At 47.0% G+C, this 21,608-nt stretch overlaps 3 protein-coding genes across 6 annotated transcripts; all 3 read right to left on the reverse strand.

The window, feature by feature from the left end:
• Nucleotides 1-644: 644 nt before the first annotated feature.
• On the reverse strand, nt 645-1,734 carry LOC112894182 (G-type lectin S-receptor-like serine/threonine-protein kinase At2g19130). The gene has a single exon (XM_025961810.1). It carries the CDS (start codon nt 1,635-1,637, stop codon nt 873-875), a length of 765 nt encoding a protein of 254 aa, XP_025817595.1. The 5' UTR covers nt 1,638-1,734; the 3' UTR covers nt 645-872.
• LOC112894181 (S-locus-specific glycoprotein S13-like) lies at nt 739-5,255 on the reverse strand. Of its 3 annotated transcripts, none has more exons than XR_003228963.1 (3): nt 3,336-5,255; nt 1,557-3,215; nt 739-1,485 (listed from the first exon to the last, which is right to left on the reverse strand). XR_003228963.1 is itself a non-coding variant. In XM_025961809.1 (3 exons), exons 1-3 carry the CDS (start codon nt 3,396-3,398, stop codon nt 2,626-2,628), a joined length of 543 nt encoding a protein of 180 aa, XP_025817594.1. In that variant the 5' UTR covers nt 3,399-5,240; the 3' UTR covers nt 2,253-2,625. The 3 variants fall into 3 exon arrangements, 2 of the variants coding, with proteins under 2 accessions (XP_025817593.1, XP_025817594.1); XM_025961809.1 differs by lacking the exon at nt 739-1,485 and having other exon boundaries at nt 2,253-2,630; nt 2,741-3,215; nt 3,336-5,240; XM_025961808.1 differs by having other exon boundaries at nt 739-3,215.
• Nucleotides 5,256-7,926: 2,671 nt separating this feature from the next.
• On the reverse strand, nt 7,927-10,961 carry LOC112891367 (G-type lectin S-receptor-like serine/threonine-protein kinase At2g19130). 2 transcript variants are annotated; one of them, XM_025958207.1, is made up of 2 exons: nt 10,654-10,961; nt 7,927-10,575 (listed from the first exon to the last, which is right to left on the reverse strand). In XM_025958207.1, exon 2 carries the CDS (start codon nt 10,506-10,508, stop codon nt 8,163-8,165), a length of 2,346 nt encoding a protein of 781 aa, XP_025813992.1. In that variant the 5' UTR covers nt 10,509-10,575; nt 10,654-10,961; the 3' UTR covers nt 7,927-8,162. The 2 variants fall into 2 exon arrangements, with proteins under 2 accessions (XP_025813992.1, XP_025813993.1); XM_025958208.1 differs by having other exon boundaries at nt 7,927-10,594.
• Between the last annotated feature and the right edge of the window lie 10,647 nt (nt 10,962-21,608).

Raw genomic sequence — 21,608 nt, forward strand, 5'->3', positions numbered from 1 at the left:
AGAGTCTCGAGTCTTCACGCTCACAGTTGAGAGTTGACTGCACCGGCGACGGTATTGGGCTATTGGCACGGTGTCAGGTGTTGCCATCGGTAGGGTAGCTGAACAGGAACAGGAACAGAAACAGAAACTATCGCCATCAGTGAGAGAAATCTCCTTTTAGCTTCCGCTTGCACTTGCAGACTTGCAGGAAGGGAAGGATTGGTTTTGCTCTGCAAATTTCCACATCAGGAGATGCATGGGCCAACGCCAATCTACCTACTGTCGGGCTCGCTGTAATTTCTCGGCGCCGTTTGACGCAACTAGCAGTCGCGTCCTTTTCTGACTGATGCGGCCTGTTCGTACTCGAGAACCCGTCGAGGAGATAGGACAAGGATTGAGTGAATTGGAGGCAGGCGGAGAAATGCCAAGAGATCATCATGGATGGGGCCGAAACGCGCGACAAGGGACGTAGGGCGTTCGGCCTTGTCACCTCTCTCGCCCGTGACCGATCGCAACGCCACTGAATGGCCACTCGGGCATCCGCTGCCATCTGATTTTGGGTGGGTGCTGCTGCTGCTGCCGCCGCCGAAACAACACACATGTAAATAGAACCCACCCTGAATGTAGGCCCAAACAAACATCCACACAAATGTGCTTCTGCATAGTTTCATGACAAGGTTACCCTTTTTTTATGTTTTTAATCTAGGAGTAACTACCAACCAAATGTTAAAAAATCACAGAAAACACTCCGCTGCAGTCTTGTAAATAGAACAACATAGAGTACTATTCGTCAGTTCCAACTGCCTAGCTCAGCACCTACCAAGTAGGCCAGAAGCATGAATATGAAGATACTGCGATCAATCAGCCGATGGGAAACTTACACGGTGCTATAACTAACACTGTTTCCCGGAACCTGGCACTTGTGCAAAATACATGCCACTGTCATCATGGCCCATAAGGTGTTCAAACGAAGCTGGGATCGGAGGGACTTCTGGGTGAACCACACCTTCCAACATGCGAACAATCTGCCCCATGGATGGCCTGTGGTTCTCGTCATCCTGAATGCACCAGCAAGCGACTCTACAGGCGACTTCAAGCTCCTTCGCATTGGCATTCCCTTCCAGCCTACCGTCCAGCAAGCACGAAACCTCTCCTTCGTTCACCTGAACAGCTGCATACGAAGGAAAGTAACTGTGGTTTCCGAATCTCATTTTCGTACTAGTCCTTCTCCCCGAGATTATCTCGAAGAGCACGATGCCGAAACTGTAAACATCTACTTTGTAAGTTACAGCCTGCCCAGATAGCCACTCAGGTGCGAGATAGCCGATTGTTCCTCGGAAGGTGGTCAAAGCAGTGCTACATTCTCGTTTAAGAAGTTTTGCCATGCCAAAATCTGCTATTTTGGGGCAGAACTCCGCATCGAGCAGTATGTTTTCAGGCTTGATGTCGCAATGTATGATGCAGTCATTGCATTCTTCTTGCAGGTAGGCAATACCAGCTGCTATTCTGTAACGAAGATTCCAACTCAATGCACTGGAATTATCTGAAAATAGATGACTATCCAGAGAACCATTTACCATGTACTCATAGACAAGTAACCTTCTGGTCCCTTCAGCGCAAAACCCCAAAAGACGAACGAGGTTTGTTTGCTGAATCATCCCGATGGTCTGCACTTCTGTTCAGAATTGTTTCTCTCCGTATCCTGAGCGCTTCAGGTTCTTCACAGCCACAACCGTTGACCCTGCTATCATTCCCTTGAAAACACTTCCAAAACCACCTTCGCCGAGTTTGTAAGAGAAATTCCCTGTAGCTTTCTTGAGCTGTGCGTAAGAGTACACAACAAGAAAACCTTCTACTTTCATTTTTCTTGATGATAATCCCTTGTATAGCCAGAAAACCAATGACCAACCAGCAACAATAGCTACGAGTAAACAAAAGACTAAAGCAACAATTTGTAGTTTGCGCAACCCCTTTTTCTCCCTGCTGGAACCTAAACGAACCTAAATACTGCTATATGGAGGACTATCAGCTAAACTCAAATTATGCAATTTGAACTGCCAAATCTTGCACCCAGAATTATAGGAATATGCAGTGCAATAGCAGCTGCTCAGGCACGCTGATTTGCATTCTTCACTACTTGTTGCAGGCTCATCTCGAGCGTACTCAGAGACAGGGAGTCCCTGCAGATTGTCCAACAAAACAAATGTGTCAGTAGTAAAACTATTTTCGGCATCGCACTTCATTGGGTGAATGCTTGAGCAACCACTCGTGAAACGGCCAAGATCCCATTCGTCTGCAAGTGTCGGTTTGCAACCGTCAATGCACCTGCATTTTCCTGCTTGAGTGCAAGCGCCAAAAGCGCCACAAATAAATGGACTAAGGCTGCAGCTGGAGGGAAAGCTCCATAAAGGTTGCCAAGTACCAAAAGTACCATTACCTGACCACCTTAAGAAACTGACCTGCCCCAACTCCAGTTTCAAGAACTCAATAGCATTGGGGCTTTTGGGAACATTCAGTTGTACGGAATCTACACCTTCTTTGTAAGTCACCATCCAGTCCGGAAAGGTTCCATGATAGCCATATGAGGCACCGCCGAAGTCATATGAACCGCCAACGTTAATTGCAAATCCCCTCTTCCTTCTTTTGTCAATCTGGAGAGTACAATAATAAGGAAAAAAATCATTCGTGTTGGTCATGATGGAGGCTCCAGTGACTGTATCCGATGCAATCCATGCCCCAGGTTGCAGTGCATCACCCGTACCTTGGTAATCAAAACTCTGCCACATGACCACAGAAGGATTCATCTCATCTCTTACTACAAAATTTCCTGTGTCAAGTAGAATTGCAACAGATGCAGCTGATCCATTTCCTTCTGACGACCAGAGAACATTCTCCGAGGGATAGTGGTCACCAATAGTATAAAGTTTGTCTTTAAGGAAACACAACGGTGCTCCGATGCTAAAATGAGTAGGATATTGCACCAAGAAAACTGGAGTTCTTTCTACCAAGTTCTTGTAACGTATGCCCAAGTTGTACTTGTACCACCCATCGTAAGCAAAGAACCCCAGCTCAAATACACCGGACTTTGATATCAGTGTTTCGTTTCCGGAGATACACTGGCCAGAAAGAAGGGTGTCCTTCGCATCAGCAGCAGCTAGGCTTGCAGCAAACAGTATGAAGGTGAAGAGTAATATTGTTGGAAAGTTGGAAGACATTGGATGTCTGTGCTTCATCATCTTCATGGGAAAACATCATTCACAGATCAGGGCAGACACAAGGATAAGGAACTAAACTAAAGAAGTGATAGATTTGAAGCTGCTGCATTGAAACTAACAAGCCTGCACTAAGATACATACCTCCAGTAGAAAATTTCCATCCTTCGCCATGTTCCCTTGGAAAGTTGGTTGGAAGGCATGCATTTCAGGCTTTCAGCTATGCTTGTAGAACTCCGTTTCTGGCTAGAGATGGAACGAGTGACTTCTAGTCTAACCATACCAGTTTTTTCCTGAAAACCAATCTAAGCATACTAATCAAACTTGTTCTCAGACCACACAAGCACCCGTCAACTTTCTGTCTAGTGAACCACATATCTTGCCTTCGTCCAAGTTGTCTTTATGTGTAAGACTTGGTCCACTTTGGCTAGCAGCATTTGCTGATGGTTGACCTGCTGACCCCAATCAGTGTAGCCTGGCGAAGAATGATAACTTCTAATATACCAAATGATCATAATTTGTTGCCTCTACTTGACCAAAAAGAGAGAGTTGAAGATCCATGTGTTTTAATCATTATTATGTTACCTGTTCCTTAAAAGGTGAAAAATACCTAAGGGGGTCGACATAATTTTGGGTCAAGAATAAATAGCCATTTAAATTCATGCCGAAGACGATACTTCAACTGTAATAATCTGTCTTAGCAGGTCTCCAGTTGATATCAAAAACATGTAATCAATACCTATATACTAAAACTTTAAGTTTCGGAGTAATTCTAGGGGTCCTGATACTCTTCATATTCACGGGACCCACTGACAGGTAGGTCCCAAGAACAGTTGTTTATAGTACTGTAGCTAGACATTCATGGCAGCTGGGTCCCACAAGACCATCTACACTGTTTATGTTATTTGTTAAAAAATAATGATTTGGAGCCAAAAATCGGTTTTAACATGTTTTGATACACTGACAGAGAGTTCCAGAGGAAACATTAATAGATGAGCCCCACGTAGTGTTTATGATTTATTTATTTTTTACAGAAGGTAACAATGAATTAAAAATCAATTTAACAATTACTACAAGCGTGCATACCACGCTAATCTGACTAGTTAACATTCAACACAAAAGGACCAAAAGTGAATACAGATGTGAGGGAGTCTGTATATTGTAAAATTTACACTTTAATTTATCCTTAGCAGAGCAAAGATGGTTCCAGGGCGCTAACATTCTTGTAGTACTCCTGCTATCGACTAGCTAAAGAAACTGTAAGCGGGTCACCTGCTATTTTCTGTCAGTAGTTATGAACAGAAATGCAGAATACAATAGCATGAATTCCATGTGTTATTGGTGACAAGTGACAACAGGACAAAATTTTTCAACTTTCCATTGCATTTCCTGGTATAGACAAATACATCCCCTGCAAACTTATTCATAATGAGCTGGAGGGATATGCTATCAATATCTAGTAGGCCAATAAAGAAATTAGCGTAGTTGATGCATCAGGATGGCGAGGATGGGGAACACATCACCGTTGGTGCTCATCGAGCCGTAGCACAGCGCCGCGCCGACCTTGCCGACGATCAGCGGCGGTAGCCTGTTGATAAGGGGGCGGATCTTGATCGTCGGCAACCCGTTGATAAGGGGGCAGATCTAAGGGGACTGGGGGGTGCGCTACCGCGCTGACCGTGCTGACGATCAGCGGCGGCAGCAAGTTGATAAGGGGCGGATCTAAAAGGGGGCTAGGAGCCAGGGGGGCTCAAGCCCCGCTGGCTCCCCAGCATCAATGGATATCCTTCTCTATTTTTTGGAAGAAAGAATAAAAAAGAAGGGGGAGAAGGAAGAAGAGAAGAGCTCCAAGTTACCAGGCAAGCTAACTCAAAAGTGTGCTAAGTAGCAAGAGGTTGTTTCACTGTACAGACTTATACACAGTGAAAGATCTGATAAGACTGAAAACACTCAGGTAACCTAGCATGAATTCCAGTTACAGCAAGATGCTAGGAGTTTTTTTTATACTTCGATGCTAGGAGTTGTGCATCGCTTGACACAGTGTGATTAGGTTGTAGCTGGAGAGACCTAGATAGATAAGCTTGGCTGCTATTGACGGGGTAACTAATCGTAGAAGATGCGCTAATGTACCAAGTTAAAGAAGAGGGTCATAATTGCAGCAACAAGAAGCGATAGTTGATGGCTGTTAGGCTCATGATCCAGGTGGTAGGGTCCAGCTGTCCAGGAAATAACGAAAGTATTGCTATCTGCTGTAGCTTTAGTTTTAATTGGATATGGATACTTTTAGGTAGTTTAGAATGTTGCATCTTCGTTGAATTCGATACGTAAGATCTTCATTAAATTTAACGGTATAAATCTTTCTCTTTTTTAATTAATATGGAAATTTCTAGATTCTCTTAGCGAATACGGTGATAATAGATAACTCGGAGAAGATAACTTTTAGTTTATACAAGCTAAGCTAGAGGCTCCTATCTATATTCCGGAAGGTGAATAAGCCCTCCGTCGCACGGTCTGCCACGGCCCGTTCTGCACCGTCGCCGGCCTGCTAATATTTTACGCATAGAAATCACCAGCAAGGAGCAGCTTTCCCATCGGAACAGCAGCTGCAGGCCAACCTGCTCCTTTTTCTGTCTCCAACGGTGCCCTCTAAACCGTTCTCTAATCTAGAGAAGATTTCGTTCTCTATTGCTCCAGCAGCATTCTCTAAATGGTTCTCTAAAATAGAGAACGCTACAGGTTTCCTCTATATATAGAGATTCTCTCTCCTCTTCTCTATTTTTTCTTTACGTTTTAAACACTGAATTAAATAAAAATAAAATATGTCCATAGCATTTGAGGTATGATAAATACGTACGTACAAAAATTTGGAATAAAATACGTTTCTAATATAGGGTTTAATGTATAGAGAACGAGATTTAGAGAACGTTGTTGGAGAGAAATAAGATACAGAGGAGAGAATCTTGTAGAGAATTCTGTAAATGAAGGATATAGAGAAGGATATAGAGAACGACGGTTGGAGATAGCGTTAGAGCTGGTTTTGAAGCTCTGCCAAAGGAGCTCTAAAAACCCGGCTCCACGTGAAGCTCTGCCAAAACAGGGGGTGTATGCAACCGGCTCCACAGGTGAAGCTCCTGGAAACGCGCTCTCTAGAGCCCAACAGCGGATGTGGAGCCAAAAAAAATGGCTCCACGCGGCTCCTCCGTCTCACATGTCATCTTTGCCCTCCATTGCCTGCTGCTGTCCCCCAGGGCCACCACCGGCGCGCCGCCCTTGCTCGGCTGCGGTTCCACCGGCCGCCCCTCCACCCACCGCCCCTGACTTGGCCCGCCGGCCCCCACTCGCTAGCCGCCGGCTCCCAAGGGCCACCGCCGGCGTGCCGCCCTTGCTCGTCCGTCTTCCTGCTGCCCACTTGTCCACTTGCTGCTGCTGCTGCTCCAGGCTGAGATCCACCCCTGCTCCAGACCGGCATTTGAGAAGGAGGGAGGGCGAGGAGCGCACGACCGGCAGCGAGAGGGAGGGTGAGGAGCGTGCGGCCGGCCGGCGGCGGCTGGTGGCCAGAGCGCGAGGGAGGTTGCCACGGATAAGGAGGAGAGAGAAAATGTGAAGAAAAAATAAGAAGGAAAAAATAGGAAAAAGTAATGGTAGTTTGGACACATCATGTTTTAGACGATACGAAAAAGCCGTTTTGCCAAACTTACAAAATAGTTGTTTCAGCTCCACCAAAGAAGCTGCTTCACCAGAGGAGCTGAAGCTGTTTTTCGAGGAGCCGTAGCCGTGCCAAACGAGCCCTTAATGTGTGAGCAGTTGAGCACAGACAGCCGCAGAGGGTAAGGTAATCAAACAGTATGCCATCTTTTTTATTCTTCTTTTAAACCATACCAGTAATATGTTATCGTGCTAAATATTTTGTGATCAGTATACTCAAAATATTAGATTGATATAATCAACATTTTTAAATATTAGATTCAATATTTATTCAATATTTCTAATAATCCAATTCAACATTTTATGTGAAAATGTTGAAGCAGTGTATCAAAGATGTTGAACATGTACATCAAAATGTTGAATTAGTACACTTCAAATATTAATTTTTGAAAATAAAAATAAAAATATCTATATTGGATCTTATTTTGTTGCTTAAATTCTAAATAACATGATTATGCAAACGGAATACAAAACACATTTATAGTTTGAGAGAAAAATAAAATCAAAGCTTCAAATCCAAAGAAATCCCTTCTGTCACTCCTCCACATCATCCAACTGAAGGCTGACACGTGCCCCCCTCATTCCCATACACGTCAGCCCATGTTGAACAGCTATAGCACGTGTTTTCATCTGATCCATTCTTTCAGTTTTGCACGGATCTTAAATATTGGAAGATGAAGAAAAATTATCCTCCGAAAGATATATTATAGGTTTCCCGAGCTTAGCTCTCTCTCAGCTCACCAAAGATAAATGGGCCTATCTTCTTGTGCTGCCATTCCGGGCCGAACTATTTCGATTGGGCCTCCTTGCTCGCTTCTCCTTTCCAGGCCCAGCTGGCTCCTCCCCAACGTCTTCATCCTCACTCTTCAGTAACTTCCTTCATCATCAGTAGCTTCATTCAGTCTTGATGCACGTCAGTTCCGTGACACTGATTACTATAACTAGCATAACTCACAGAGTCGCGACTCTCATTTACATTTGTATTATCTGCACTTCTGCATAATGCTATGGTAAGATGACAAGTGGCAACAGGACAAAAAATTTCAACTTTCCATTGCATTTCCTGGTATAGAGTATAGACAAATACAATTCCCTACAAACTTATTTATAATGAGCTGGATGGATATGCTACCAATATCTAGCAGGTCAATAAAGAAATTAGCGTAGTTGTATAGCAACAGAAAAAACTTTTACTCTAAGGGCAACCATGGAGCGTCGAGCATGTGGGTTGTCATCCTAACAAATTTCCCCACTCTAACTACAACTTCATCCTTCGTCAGAATATATACTGCTGCTCTCACCCTCCATCAGGTTCTGAAAGGAAGATGGAATTGGAGGGATTTCCGTGTTCACAACGCCTTCCAGCATGTGAACAACTTGTCCCATTGATGGCCTGTCGTTCTCCTCGTCCTGGATGCACCAACAGGCAACTCTGCAGGTGATTTCAAGCTCCTTGACATTAGCATTTCCTTCCAGCCTACTATCCAGTAAGCACAGCACATTCCCTTCATTCACTTGAGCGGCTGCATAAAGAGGGAAATATCGATGACTCCCGGATTTCAGTCTCTTCGTAGTCCTTCTCCCCGAGACTATTTCGAGAAGAACGATGCCGAAGCTATAGACATCTGTCTTTTTAGTTATAGGCTGTCCAGATATCCACTCTGGGGCGAGATATCCCATGGTTCCTCGGATGGTGGTCAATGCAGAGTTGAATTCACGACCAAGAAGCTTTGCCATGCCAAAGTCTGAGATTTTAGCGCAGAATTCCTCATCGAGTAGTATGTTTTCAGGCTTGATATCGCAATGTATGATGCAGTCCTCACATTCCTCATGAAGATAGGCCAGGCCCTTTGCAATACCTAGTGCGATTTGGTAGCGAAGATCCCAATTCAGAAGACCAAATCTTTCCGAAAAGAGGTGTGAGTCCAAAGAACCATTAGGCATATACTCATAGACCAGAAACCTCAAATCCCCTTTAACGCAAAATCCCAGAAGACGGACAAGGTTAGTGTGTTTGATCACTCCGACTGTCTGTACTTCTGCTCTGAATTGCTTATCTGCGTGCCCATGGCCTTTGAGACTCTTCACAGCAACATTAGTCGATCCTGGTCCTGGCATTGTTCCCCTGAAAACACTACCGAAACCTCCCTCGCCAAGTTTACCAGAGAAATTCCTTGTAGCTTTCTTGATTTGCCCATAAGAGTAGAAAACAAGAGAACCCTCTACTTTAAACTTTCTGCAAGTAAATAAATCTCTCCTGTATCTCCGTAGAAGCACCAGTATCAACATCACAGAACTCAGTCCTATAAGCCCGGCCACCAACAATACAACCACTCCTTTGTGTAAACCATTTTTGGCCTGGAGTTTGGAACCCCAACGAACATAAACCTTGCTATATGGAGGTTTAGAAGCAAAACTCAGGTTGTACAGGTTGAAGTACCATAGCTTGCATCCGGAGTCATACACGTATGCAACACAGTAGCATTTGCTGAAGCAGGCCTGTTTACAATCCTCATCACTTTCTGCTAAATCATTCTGAGGGTTATAAGGGAGCTCCTGCAGCCTGTCTATCAGGATAAACGAGTCATCATGTTCAGTCTGACCATTTGTCTCGCAGCTTAGTGGAAGAGATCTTGAACAACCAGTGACAAAGTATCCAAGCCCCCACTCAGCTGGGTATGAAGGCTCAAATCCATCGAGGCAATCGCATTTGCCATTGCTCTTGCAAGCACCGAAATCACCACAGAAGAAGCCGCTGGATTTGCAATCTGAAGGGAAGGTCCAACGAGCCACCCAACCACTGTTGTTTGCTACTGCAGAATCCTCTGACCACCGCATTAAGCTGACTTGCCCCAGATGGAACTGCAAGAACTCGGTCACATTTAGGCTTTCAGGATGATTGAGAATCAGGGAGCTGCCGTTGTCTTGAGATGTCACCATCCAATCAGGGAAGGTCCCAAGACTGTCATGCCCGTCGGTGGTGAGCACGAACCCATTCCTCCTGCTCCGATCGACGCTGATGCTGCCATTGTGCGGGTAATCCATGTACGTCATGGAGACGTTGCTCCCGGTGTCCCGGTCGAACCCGAGCCTCGCGCCGGGTAGCAGCGAATCGCCAGGGCAATCGAAGCTCTGCCACAAGATCCTGGAGGAGTTCGCCTGATCCGTCACCACCAGGTTGCCGTTGTCAAGGAGCACCGCGGCGGCGGCGGCCGGCGGGGGGCCGTCCCCAGCCACGCTCGAACACCAGAGGCTAGCCCCGGCCTCCTTGATGCACACGCTGCCGCCGAAGACCTCCAGCGCCGCGGCGGGGAGGTCGGTGATTGGGAGCCTGTTGCCGACCCAGAAGGAGGGGCTGGTGGTCGGCATCTTCTTGAACCGGACGCCCAGGAAGCGGTGGATGCCGGCGCCCGGGGAGAAGAAGCCCAGCTCGAACTCGCCGTTCTTGGAGACCAGCGCCTGGTTCCCGGAGATTCCCTCGCCGGGGACGATGGTGTCTCCGGCGAAGGCGGCGACGGCCAAGAATGCGACGCCAAGCAGGACAAGGACGAATGTGTGCAGCGCGGGCTCGCGAGGCCGGGACAGCGCGCAGACGCGCTTCACTGCCTCCATTGGCGAGCGTCATTTGCGGGGGAACGAGCACGGCATGGAAGAAATCATCGATTCTTGGCTGGCACAACTGCACAAGGCGACACAAGCTGAGAAAAAGATGAATCAGCGAGGTGATTTGTGAAGCAGATTGAGGTGAACTGCGTACCTGATGACTCCGGCCTCCGGCAAGAACCGTCGCCGCCTGGGTCTTTGACGAAAGTTTAGTTTACTGAGACTTCACAGCTGGATTTCTTTGACTCTCTGAAGAAAAAGAGCTTGACACTGAACTAGCCATCGCCTCGATGGGATTTCTGTCCATTTTGACATGAAAAGGGGAATTTCTGGTGCAGAAGCAGAGGAGATGTACAGGCTTCTATATTCTTTTGCAAAAAACAGTGTGGCGATTTGGCACCAAAACGGCACCCACATGCTTTTGCAATGTTTATCCGAAAAGGAAAAAAAAAAGAGGTAACTTTTGCTGGTTTTGGGCACATCGGATGGCAAGTTTGATGTGATGATGATGAATCAAACAGCCGTGGCAAGTGGATATGTAATCAACGGGCCAACTAACCAACGGCCGAGTAGCCTTCCTGGACTTAATTCAATTGATGAGAGTCTTAACGGGCGAGTAGTCGACAAAATCTAGATTTCACCATCAAAATCTTTACAAATATTTAAATTATTTTTGAGAAATTGTGAGAGCTCAATACTACTATTAGCTTCTGGTCAAAGCAGTGTGTTGGTGATAGTGTCACTATCTAGATCAATAATTATTATTTGGGAACTGCTGTTTCTAGGGCAGGCATGGCGCCCTGGAGTGCTGCAGGGGAGCAAGAGGGACAAGCAAGCACGCAAAGCTACGTTATCAGCAGCAGATAACAAGACGCATCAGCACACTGAATCCATTTGCCTTGCGTCTTTTCCTTCGTTGGGGCTGCTGGGATGGATACCACCACTTCCCTTGTACTACTACTTTCTGTGGTTGGGCTTGGATGGATGATTTTTTATATTAATATTTTCCCATTTTGTGCAAACTATTACCTCATAAACAAATTTGCAAATATACACTTGTTGGGCCTGGATAGCTATCTTATTGGGCTACCTCAATGTACAACTTCACTAACTCCACATATATTGGGCTGAAGTTGCAAGGCAATCAAGACCCTTGTGCAAAAAAAACAGGCTGGACCGCGACGCCTCGTCTCCATGGGCAACAGCCCAACAGTAGATTATGGGCCCTCTTAACACTCCTTCATTCAGCCTGTCCTCCGCCCGTCGCTTATTCCGGATTTTTCTTTTCTCACAAGCCAATGAAAGAAATCACAAAAATTCGGTGATGGTAATTTCACTTCTTGATTCAAAAAACGCAAAAATACTTCATGTCGAAACTCTGAAAAAGTTGTAAACATGACTTTCAATTATCTGATGTATTATATTTCCTTCTGATCTTCTTTGTAAACCTTTTTCGCGGCTGTGATTCTCGTCTCTTGCATAAAAAAGAAAATGACGAATCAAAGGGTGGATCCATAAAGACAGCAGTCAACCTGAATGCACTAGCAGGCAATACCTGTTTCAGGTTGATTTGATGTTCCCCATGCCACGCCATACTCCTCCTGAGCTCAACAGTAGTTAGCTTGGAGCTGTCCTGTCCGAGCTTCATTTGGCAGAGATCACAGAGCATGCTTGCTTTGCTCCACTCCTTGCTGCTCCCCTCCTCCATCTCCATGTTTTGACCGGACCGCCTGCAGTTTCGTTTGGCCATCATGCATGACACGGCCCTTCACGAATCATGGCCATTTCCCTGTCAGGCATCATGGGCTGAGTGAGCCACCCTGAAGGCCTGGGCTGAACCAGCTGGGGATAATGTTTTACAAAGACAGGCAGCTCCCCAGTGATGTGATCGCTGTGTGCTAAGGTGCGCTGTAACACAATCACCGCTCGAGCTGAGAGATGTCTGACTGATCCTGAAAACCGCCAGTGTGGACTTGCAGGCTGCTTTCAAGACCATTTCGGTGGCGGTGGCGGCAATGGAGCCCAGCGCTCTCGCTATGATCGTAGTGGGCCAATCAGCCAATGGAGCCCAGCGCTACAATTTCCAAGGCTACATCGATTCCAATCTCTTTTATTTCCGGGACGAACCAGTTCCATGGATTCCTTGGTCCTTCGAAACTGAAGGTAACTAGTACCTGCAGACTTGCAATTTCAGTTGCTGTTGTACGAGCCGATGGCGATTCTTCAGACATGACGCGACAGATAGCTATTTCAACCGGACCAGGGACCATCGTTGCTCGTGCATTAGATGCTAAAGAAGCTCTCTGCAGCGTCACATGAATCGTCGGTGGTGGTTCTTGTGAGTTAAGCAGAGCGGCATGGTAGACCTGCAGCTGCAGCATGGATAAGCTCTGCCGCTGCTAGTGTCAGTCAGGCCGGCTGTTGTTTGCGTTCCCTCCCTTCCCCGGACCTGCACGCGAAACGCCGACAGCGAAATCATGCACGCTAGTTTATTGTACTAGATGCAAGTAGCGCTTTGGATCCTGGAACTCGGACAAGCCAATCCAGGGCGGTGCTGCTGGTGCTCAGAGGGTTTGCCCTTCTTTCCATGAAATCATGTGCCTTTTCTTTTCTGTATGAGCTTTGCTAGAGAGCTAATTCAGATCTTTGCATGGGATCACCGAGTCCTGAATGTGCTTTCTTTGCGCAAAGGGAGATGGTTTCTTTGCAAAATATCAGTCATTATCAACGGGTGCAGTCTTATTATCTGTCTGTTCTTCTTACCGGACCAGAGATCAGTGCTCGAAGATACCAACTATTAGCACGCAGACTTAACGATGCTGCTCTTGCAGTTTTATTCAGCTCTTCAGTTTTGTTTTCTGATTCAGTAATTGGAACTCAAAATCAAACAAATAGATGAATGAATCCGACGGGTTCAAGTGTGCTACTCTAACATCGGTATACGGCCTGCTGCCTGCATCGGTATGGCGATCCGTCTGTCTGTCCATGCAGCTCAAGGGTTGCTGCGCTCCGGAGTGGAGGGGGAACCTGAAAGTTCAGTGCATGGCCGCATGCCAGCTTCAGAAGTTCAGATATATTATGCAAGAAAGCCTTCGGATCACCGAGTCTTGTCCCATTTGCCGTGTAAACTGCTCGCCTCTCTGATCCGTCTGATCTACAGTGGCTCAAACATTCAACTTGTTTCGTTTGCCACAGAAGAAATTTGCCCTCTTTATGTTCCTGATAAAGAGCAGCCAATTATTGTGATTGATGCTTTTTCGTTGTGATTTTCTTTTTTTTCCTGTCACCATATGTTCTTTTTACCGGTTGCATAATAATTGTGTCTTGGTGACTAGGCCAGTTTCCAGCTCACCCCCGTTGATAGGTTTGCAGCTTGCATGCACTGTAAAGGCGAGATGAGTTCTGAAAATTTTGTCTTTGCAGAAAGCATGTTTTGGCTTCTACTAGCAACTTCCAGGCAACGCTGGCTGCAAACAATCATGGAGTTGAGAGCTGGGAGAAATTTGTCCAGGCCTCCAAGGCGACTGACCCAACAATTCGTTCATGGCACAAGAATTGCAAAAGAGAAAAGTGGTTATTCATTCAGATACTTTCAGAATAGTGTTGCAAACTGATCACACTGTGCAACAGCTCAGAACACCTAGCAAGTGACACGCCAGCTTCAGATTAATAGTGCAGGTCAATTAGTTGACCCTGATACATGTTGTGCCTTTGGAAACCGGGAGATGTTCTTCAGTCATTATGACGCTAGGTTGATCTACTTTGATTGCAATAGCAAGTGTTTTCTAGTAAGCTTGCCTCTAAGCATGCTCTTAAAGCCAAGCTAATGGAAAGTTTGACCTACAGTAGGCACTGCTGTAGTGGAGTATAATAATTTTTCAGGTGTTAGTGCTGTCCAATCACCCCCATTTCTTCCTAATGCTAGCATTGATGATCACAGTAGACTGATGGGCCACAATTAGCAGCATTTTAACAGATACTCCCAGTTAATGTTTTTTTTGTTTGCCTTGGATCCATCCCAATTAATGTAAATGATTTTTTTCTTTAACTATGAACATATTGCAATAAGTTAAACGTATCCAGCAATATGTTGATACTTCTGTAGCCATGTTCAGCAGAGGCTATAATATTAGGCATTGTGGTGCATAGCTCGACTGCTCAAGCAGAGGAACGGAAGACTTGCCTTGAGAGAAAAGATTCAAAAGTGGTCATCGGCATTAAGAATCCCGGTTGAGGCCGCGACATGGCCTGCATCACGGCATGGAGCTGAAACAAATTACACTAAAGGACTCTCTGCACGAGGCTGCCGTTGATCACAGCCTACAAACGCCACCGCACAATCGAGCTTGCTTCTTCTGAATTATATTCCAGGTGTCAACTGACATTGTTTACACGCATAGCGCGTAGCATATTGCTTGGACTGAATCACTGAATATTTCTGGCCACAGTTGCACTGGGGTATCCTGATGAAGGGATCCACTCTATAGCAAGCACACTCACAAGACACAAGTAGAGGTCTTGTGCAGTTTGAATTGTTTTGTGGAGGTGTGAGATGAATGCCGAGTAGTGGGAGCAGAGTGTCTCGCCACTACCTAGAGCCGCAATACTTGTTTTGTTTGTGGCGTTGCCAACGTTCAACAACACACGCTACAATCCGAACTAGAGGTCAAATTCTTTCTGTCTTTTGAGACTGAAAATGGAGGTCAAAATTTCGGCCGCCTTCAGAGCCGCATGGGGACGTGAGTCCAGTTTAATGGCGTCTTTCTTCTTGGCCACTCGCCAGTGTAGTGTAGCCACCTACTGCTTCAGTTGCTCTGTCGGTTCTCAACGTCTCATAACTTCATACTGTAAGAGAGATGGGGGAAATAAATAGCACTACAAGAACTATATTTCAAGTTATGGCAAAACCAAAGAGCGACTCCTGAACCATGTTTGCAACACCACTGGTACTTCAGAAAACGTTGCTGTTTCTTTAAAGGGGATGCAAAAAAAATTCTAATCTAAATATTTCACTTTGTCTGTTTGGTCCCTTATTACTTTCAACAAATTTTCATCTAAAGGACACCTCTAATAGTTACAGTTACTCCCTCCAGTACTCAGGTGATTGTCTTTAAAGTACTATCAGATGTTTCCGACATATGAAAATAATCAGAACAACTATGCTATTGTTTTGTTATCCAGGGTATGATATAGAAAGATAGAAAACAAACATAATTTCCTGCACTGAACAGTAGCTTTCTTCCTTGATCAACTCCGTCCTTCACCATCGGTGGTGGGAAAATCCAGGTTGTCTTACTGAGGAGTGAAGACCAGCTGGGCACATTGCAATTTCCATTCAGAAACAAATACCCAAAGATCTCATGTATAGAATCTACAAAAGATTTAGAAACTTGAATAAACTAACCCTACAGAAACAGAGAGGTTTAGGAATCTCCAGTCCTTTAATTATGTACTCGATCAATCAAAAGGCATAAAGTGGATGCCAAGCTTATAAATATCTCAGTTGACAAGGCGACAACGATAGTTGATTGCGCAGCAGGAGTAAAGAAACTGTTTGCGAGCTCGACTTGCCCATATGCGTACACGAGCGATCGCTTTGTTTTGTCTAATCACGCACCCTGATTCCATGCTCTGTGTGAGATCAAAGGCGGCACAGTGTTTAGGTGAGGAAAAAGGCTGGTTCTTAGGGGAGGTGTTCGTGCGCACGAGTGGCCGGGCAGCCCGGCCGGACCCAGGAAACCAGGTGTCCCCTGGGGAATTGAAAAACCCAACCCAAAAGGCTTTCGGCTATATACGACGAGCCACCAGGGTGGCAATTGGTCGGGTCGGGTCACCTAGCTAAATCTTACTGGACGAAAATTAACGCAACAAATTTGCGTTGTAGTTCTACTATTTGAGTCGCCATGTCTTCGGCTTTGTTGTAAGTAAATCTTTTTAGGTTTAACCACCAATAACTAAAAAGGTTATACAGATCAATAACACGAGGTTGGTGCTACTAGATTCATCACAAAACATAATTTCATAATCAGTAACTCTTTTTGTTCAAAATAATATATTTTTACTATACTGTTGTCAATAGCGCGCTACTGACGGGTTTATACTAGAGATCGGGGGAATATTTGTATGTGTTTTTTTCCCCCTTTTTAGAGCAGGAAGAAGTGGAGTACAACTTATGCTCTTTCTGCAAATCTTGTACTACTAGATCAATGAAACGACTCGATTCAGACAGACAGGCTTTTGGGCCAAACTATGTATTGTGCTAATCACAGACTGATGATGTGCCTTTTCTTCAGATCAACCAATCTACGGCACTCACCTTTAACCACCAGCGAATCGAATTTCAGAATTCTCCAGTGCAGACAGACACAGTACTTGAACACGGCCTCAACAGCTAGTTTATCACCCACCGGCAGGGTGCAAAAGCTGGCTCTAATTCGGGAGGGTTTGGAGCGTGATGCGGACAAGAACAGGCGCCAAACAGCCGCGTCGCACCCACTAGGCTTCGTATCCCACTGGACACTGCTTGTCCCGTGGACATGTGCGTCCCTCCATGGGGGGTGGCAGCTGCGCCTGTCTCGCGCGCGCGCTGCTTTTCGCGTACTGCCCGGTACGGCCATCGCCCGGAAATGCAAATAAAAATGCCGGGGCGACGCTGATAATAATGTTTAGTTTTTGTTTAGCTGACTGATGATCGAAGAAAAAGATGGGTACTAGCAGAGCGGTTGTTCGCATGTATCCTGGAAGATGCTGCTGCAAGCTTTTTCGCCACATGAACGGGATTAGCATGAGGAAAAGGGCAATTATGAGCTTATGATGGGTGATTTTCGTAGGTGTCCAACGTTCATTGATTGATCCGCATGCATATGCGGCGCAGAACAGCCTGTGTTTGTTTGGGGTGGTTTTTTTTTTTTTTTTTGCAGTGCTTGTTATTCACCCGGGAAAGAAAGAAAACAAAATGGAAGGAAGGCAGAAACTTGTCATGGTTTTGTCGGGCATCTCGATCGGCAACTTTTATGATTGATGAGAATGCATGATTTGTAGTACTGTCAGCAGGGTTCACTGTGGTCAATCTGAAGAAGAAACAGTACGTGCGGTACCCTATTAGTGGAGTGGTAGTGCAAAGTGATGCGGTGTTATACAATTCAGAGTGACCTACTGCCTGTACTGGAGCTGCGCCGCGGCGACCGGACGGGAACGCCAGGCGCCCACGAACCAGCGCGTTTCGTGTCGCCAGCAGCCGGACGCAGCGGTGCCGACGCGACGCCGCTGGGGAAGAACAGAAAAAACCCGGCGCCGTAATCCGCCACGGGCGTCGCCCACGTGCGCCCGCCGGCGAGGATTCCGGCGAGCCTCCCGGGGTCCGCCGCGTGCTCGCCAGGTCGGGACCTGGCCGCCGTGGAATCGAACGAGCTTAAACTACACGGGCGACGACGCCCCGCACGATCGGCGGCACGACCGGATCCGCGCCGCGGTGGCCGCAAATATTTCCGCCACGCGCGCGGGCGTGCACGGACGGGACCGGACCTTGGTGACTTGTGGCAGTGGGAAAGCTTCCGCCTTTCCGGGGAGAAGGAGCTAGTCGCGGGCCCCGGCGGGCAGCCACCGGGGAGTCAATGGTCCGGCCGGGCGGGGCCGCTGTGTGGTGTGGTCCACGGACATCGCCCGCATGTCGCGGGTGTTAAATTCGCTGCAGGTGCGATCGTGATCGGCGCGGCGAGCTCTGCTCCGGCACAGTTCGAGCTGAGCTGCGGCGACCCGGCCTGCAGCTGAGATACGCATCGCATGCTGGCGGCACCGAGTCGACGACGTCGACGCTGGATGATCGCTCCCCGGCGGCCAATAATGGCGGTATCCGCCACATGTGGACGACGAAGTCCTTTCTAAATCTGCACTAGGAGCGAGCAGCACGTACCGGCCCCCTTCTACTCCACCAGCGAAGAGCTCAGAATCCACTGTACGTGCTGTCCTGTCCCACAATGCAGCTACTACCTCCGCCCAAATCTCTCCCCTTTCCCTCGCTGCTCCTCCCACGTCGACTGAATTGGAATTACGAGTACACACGCCGCCGTGCGTGGAGCCAGCGGATCGAGGAAGAGGAGCGGGGCTCAGCTCGGTTGGTCAGGCTGAGACTGGCAGCCAGAGTTCGAATCCCGCGTATCAGGCCTCTCGTGAAGTGTCATGCGGCGTTCTGATCTACGCTCCGATCTCTATCTCCACCGCCGACCGATGGGCCGGTTCGTACGTGCCGTCAATTTACTCCGGCGCGTCCCAGGGGCAGCCGCAGGGCACGCCACGAACGATCGATGGGTGGGTACGCGCAGTCAATCAAGGCTGGCGCGTGGCAGGCAGGCAGGCAGGGTACGTCTGGTTCGTCGCTGCTACACCTACACCTACACTACACGTACGGCGTGTCCAGTCGAGCTCGCTCCCCGCTTGCTGCTGGGTCGGAGCACGAACAGACTTATACGCGTAGGTTCCCGTGCGCCCGGCCGGTCAGATTTTGCGACGCGAGTCATAAGTCACGAGCCCGTGGAGTGGGTGCGAGAGCGGCAGGGGTGGATGGGAAGATGCGAGAAAGAAAGAACATGCAGCGTATATATGATCCATCAGCCGCAACCAACACCATTACTAACAATGGATGAAAATTGAAAATACTTCATGCATGCAGTGATACAGTAATGTGGAGCAAGGTGATTTAACGAGAAAGACGACCACTATGTAGAAACCCTCACTTGCTAGTACATACGCTATTCACAGTACAGGATTCTATTGTACGATTTTATAGAGTGACATGTCATCTAAATACATTTGAGTTCGCAAATGAAACAAGGACCCCAATGCAAAGTTTCATTTCACAATTTAATGATTAGCCATAGTATTTTAATTGTGAGGCATATGATTAGGCGCAATTGCATGAAATAAAACTCTATAGCCCCTAATGCCAAGTTTCAACGAGTTTCGTAATCTTGGAAAACAGTGTATACACATATTCACCCTGATGAAACTGCTTTCCTCTCTTTCTTTGTAACTATCTTGCCATATCATCACAAATGCTGACGTGACGCTGTACTTAATGTGCATGTAACCTCTGCAAAACTTGCGTTGGGATTAAAGGTAGGATGTATCGGCATGCACTGAGGGGTCGGAAAACTTGGGGTGGAGCGAAGCGCAATCATCTGACTTATTAACCGTGTAAACCACGCAAAATTGCGCGAGATAAAAAGGGCAACCGTGAGACAGACATATATACATGTTGCTGGTACGTGAATATAAGATTGTTTATATATATATATACATATACATATATATATAACAGAGAAGAAAGGCTAACAGTACGGCCTGCACGACGCCTAATTGTTCTGTCGGGAAGAAGAACCCGAATCTGGTCGCCGGCCGTACGACGGCGAGCTCACCCCTTTTAGCTTAGGATATGCTACTATAATCTGCGCCTGCTTGTTGTTGGAACCAGCCTTCAAAAAGTTGCACAATTGCATTACTATAGCGCATTTCATTTTCCCAATTTTTTTTTCTACAAAGTATAAATCTATCCACCCTGGCAGTAACACAAAACAGAATTCTTATCGGAAGTTAAAAATCGGCAGGGCTTCTTCTCTACTCTACTAATACATGAACGGCAGAAGATGGTGGAGTGAGTATCGTTCTCTCGTGGCAGTGATGATACAGAAGTAGTACGTCGGTTTCCGTCTTGTCCCTGTGCTCACCATGTACTCCTAGTTAAACCAAACATTAGTGCTACGACGAATTGTTTAGTCGCTGTCGAAAGCTCATCTTTCGACGAGCGAGATCGTGCTTCACTCCGTGGCACTTGTTTAACCGTCCGGGATGAAGCTCGAGAAGAGGCGGCCGGAGGGAGGCCAGGTTCAGCCCAGCCGCTGTAGTCCGATCCGACCCGATCCTCATGTGCGCCTTAATTGGTTTTGTGCATTCCCATGTCAAGGGCAAGTAAAAAAGATTCGGCGGTACGTACGTGCATGCATCCCAAGAAGCTGCCCTGCTTGTAGTGTTGCTACTGGTGGTGTGGTGAAGGCTCTCTACTACTTGCGCGCAAATCAGACATTCAGACGACCTTACATGGCTCTAGGTGCCGTATGGCCCGGCCGGCATTGATCCAAGTGATTAAAGGGGCCGGCCTTGGAGAAACCAAGAAGAGAACGTTTATGGAGATTATAAACCAATGGATTAAGCGAAAACATGCATGGTTCTCTCTGTGAACTTTAACCCCTTTTTGTCTGAGCAATCGATCTTGGCAGTAGAGCTCCCAAATTAATAATAAGAGAAGAAGAAGGAAGGAAGAAGATGGGAAGAGCAGTAGCGTTTCGTTCCGAAATATGTGGACAAAGTTGGAATTGGGAAAAAGAAAATACTTACGCTCGCAACTCATGGAGTGAGCAGAGGATAGCTATTCTTTTATAGAAAAAAATGCTCACTAAAAAAAAAAGAAAAAATCATCAGTAGTACGACGACGACGATGAGAAACTAGTGCTTGTGTAGTCAAATACTGAGATGGCACTAGGTAGCACTAGCTGGCTAGCGAGAGTAGATTATTTGGCACATAAAATTTGGGCGTCTGGTCAGGCGTTGCAATGCAACCGTGCGTGCTAGCCTTGTTTGCAGCTACATCTGGGGGGCGGTGACCCTGTCGTCCGCGGAGGAGCAAGGAGCGAGATATTTACCGCGGGACGAGCTGGTGCCGGTGCTACGAGCACGAATCTGACCCGGCACGCCTCGCGACGCGCGCTCACGCGCTGCCACAGTAAATAAACAAGATTAATTACCCCGTTCATCCTTCCTGCTGTTTGGTTACCCTCCTCACGAACCGGGGTTGCAAAAGAAGTTTTATGCAGGGCCACCGGTGCCGTGACGAACATTGCGATCAAATGATTCTGAACCTCAAATCTGGCCTTTGCCTTGGCACGCAAGTCGCCGCGCGAGGGACCGACCGGAAAGATAGGATCAGCTAACAGCAGAATCTCCAACCAAAATTACCTGACTCGGCCGCGGTGAAAAAGAGACAACTCCTGTGCACGCCGCGGCCTTTCCCCCTCCCCAACGATTTGACCGCTCACGTGACGCCCCTGACGCGTGGGT

Source organism: Panicum hallii, chromosome 5, assembly GCF_002211085.1.
Source record: "Panicum hallii strain FIL2 chromosome 5, PHallii_v3.1, whole genome shotgun sequence".
Classification (NCBI taxonomy): Eukaryota; Viridiplantae; Streptophyta; class Magnoliopsida; order Poales; family Poaceae; genus Panicum; species Panicum hallii.